This window comes from Buceros rhinoceros, unplaced genomic scaffold, assembly GCF_000710305.1.
Source record: "Buceros rhinoceros silvestris isolate BGI_N320 unplaced genomic scaffold, ASM71030v1 scaffold17831, whole genome shotgun sequence".
NCBI lineage: Eukaryota > Metazoa > Chordata > Aves > Bucerotiformes > Bucerotidae > Buceros > Buceros rhinoceros.
Genome location: NW_010395019.1, coordinates 38,634 through 38,992, shown reverse-complemented (window position 1 = coordinate 38,992; position 359 = coordinate 38,634). Strand labels below are relative to the sequence as shown.

General features: G+C 45.1%; 1 protein-coding gene across 1 annotated transcript in view; it reads left to right on the top strand.

Moving 5' to 3' along the window:
* LOC104501586 (chromosome unknown open reading frame, human C17orf67) overlaps positions 1–80 on the top strand; it is a 4,211-nt gene extending 4,131 nt beyond the window's left edge. The window contains exon 4 of the mRNA XM_010145421.1: positions 1–80. Within this exon, the coding sequence (XP_010143723.1) occupies positions 1–80 (80 nt within the window).
* The last annotated feature ends 279 nt before the right edge of the window (positions 81–359 follow it).

The following is a 359-nucleotide window of genomic DNA, read 5'->3' as shown; positions in this document are numbered from 1 at the left end:
CGGAAGAGCAATTCCTTGAGCACTGGCTGAATCCACATTGCTTGCCACACTGCAACAGGGATTTAGTGCACCCAATCTAACACAATCGGTATGTGTATTTCTCTTACACTGCGTATAACAGGCAGAGCCACAAACTGGAGGAGGAGAGATTAACCAATGGCTGGAGGAAGTATCTTGTGCTGAAAGATGACTGCCAACAGAGCACTGGCAGGGAACTCAAGTGTCTGAGGCATCAGCTGTGTCACTGTGGCTCTTTTTGTGTTAATAAAACATTTGGTTACGCATTTCTCTGCTACGTGGAGATAAGTTGGTGACTGCACAACGTTCTTATTAATTTTGCTTCAGATTGCTCCTGTTTC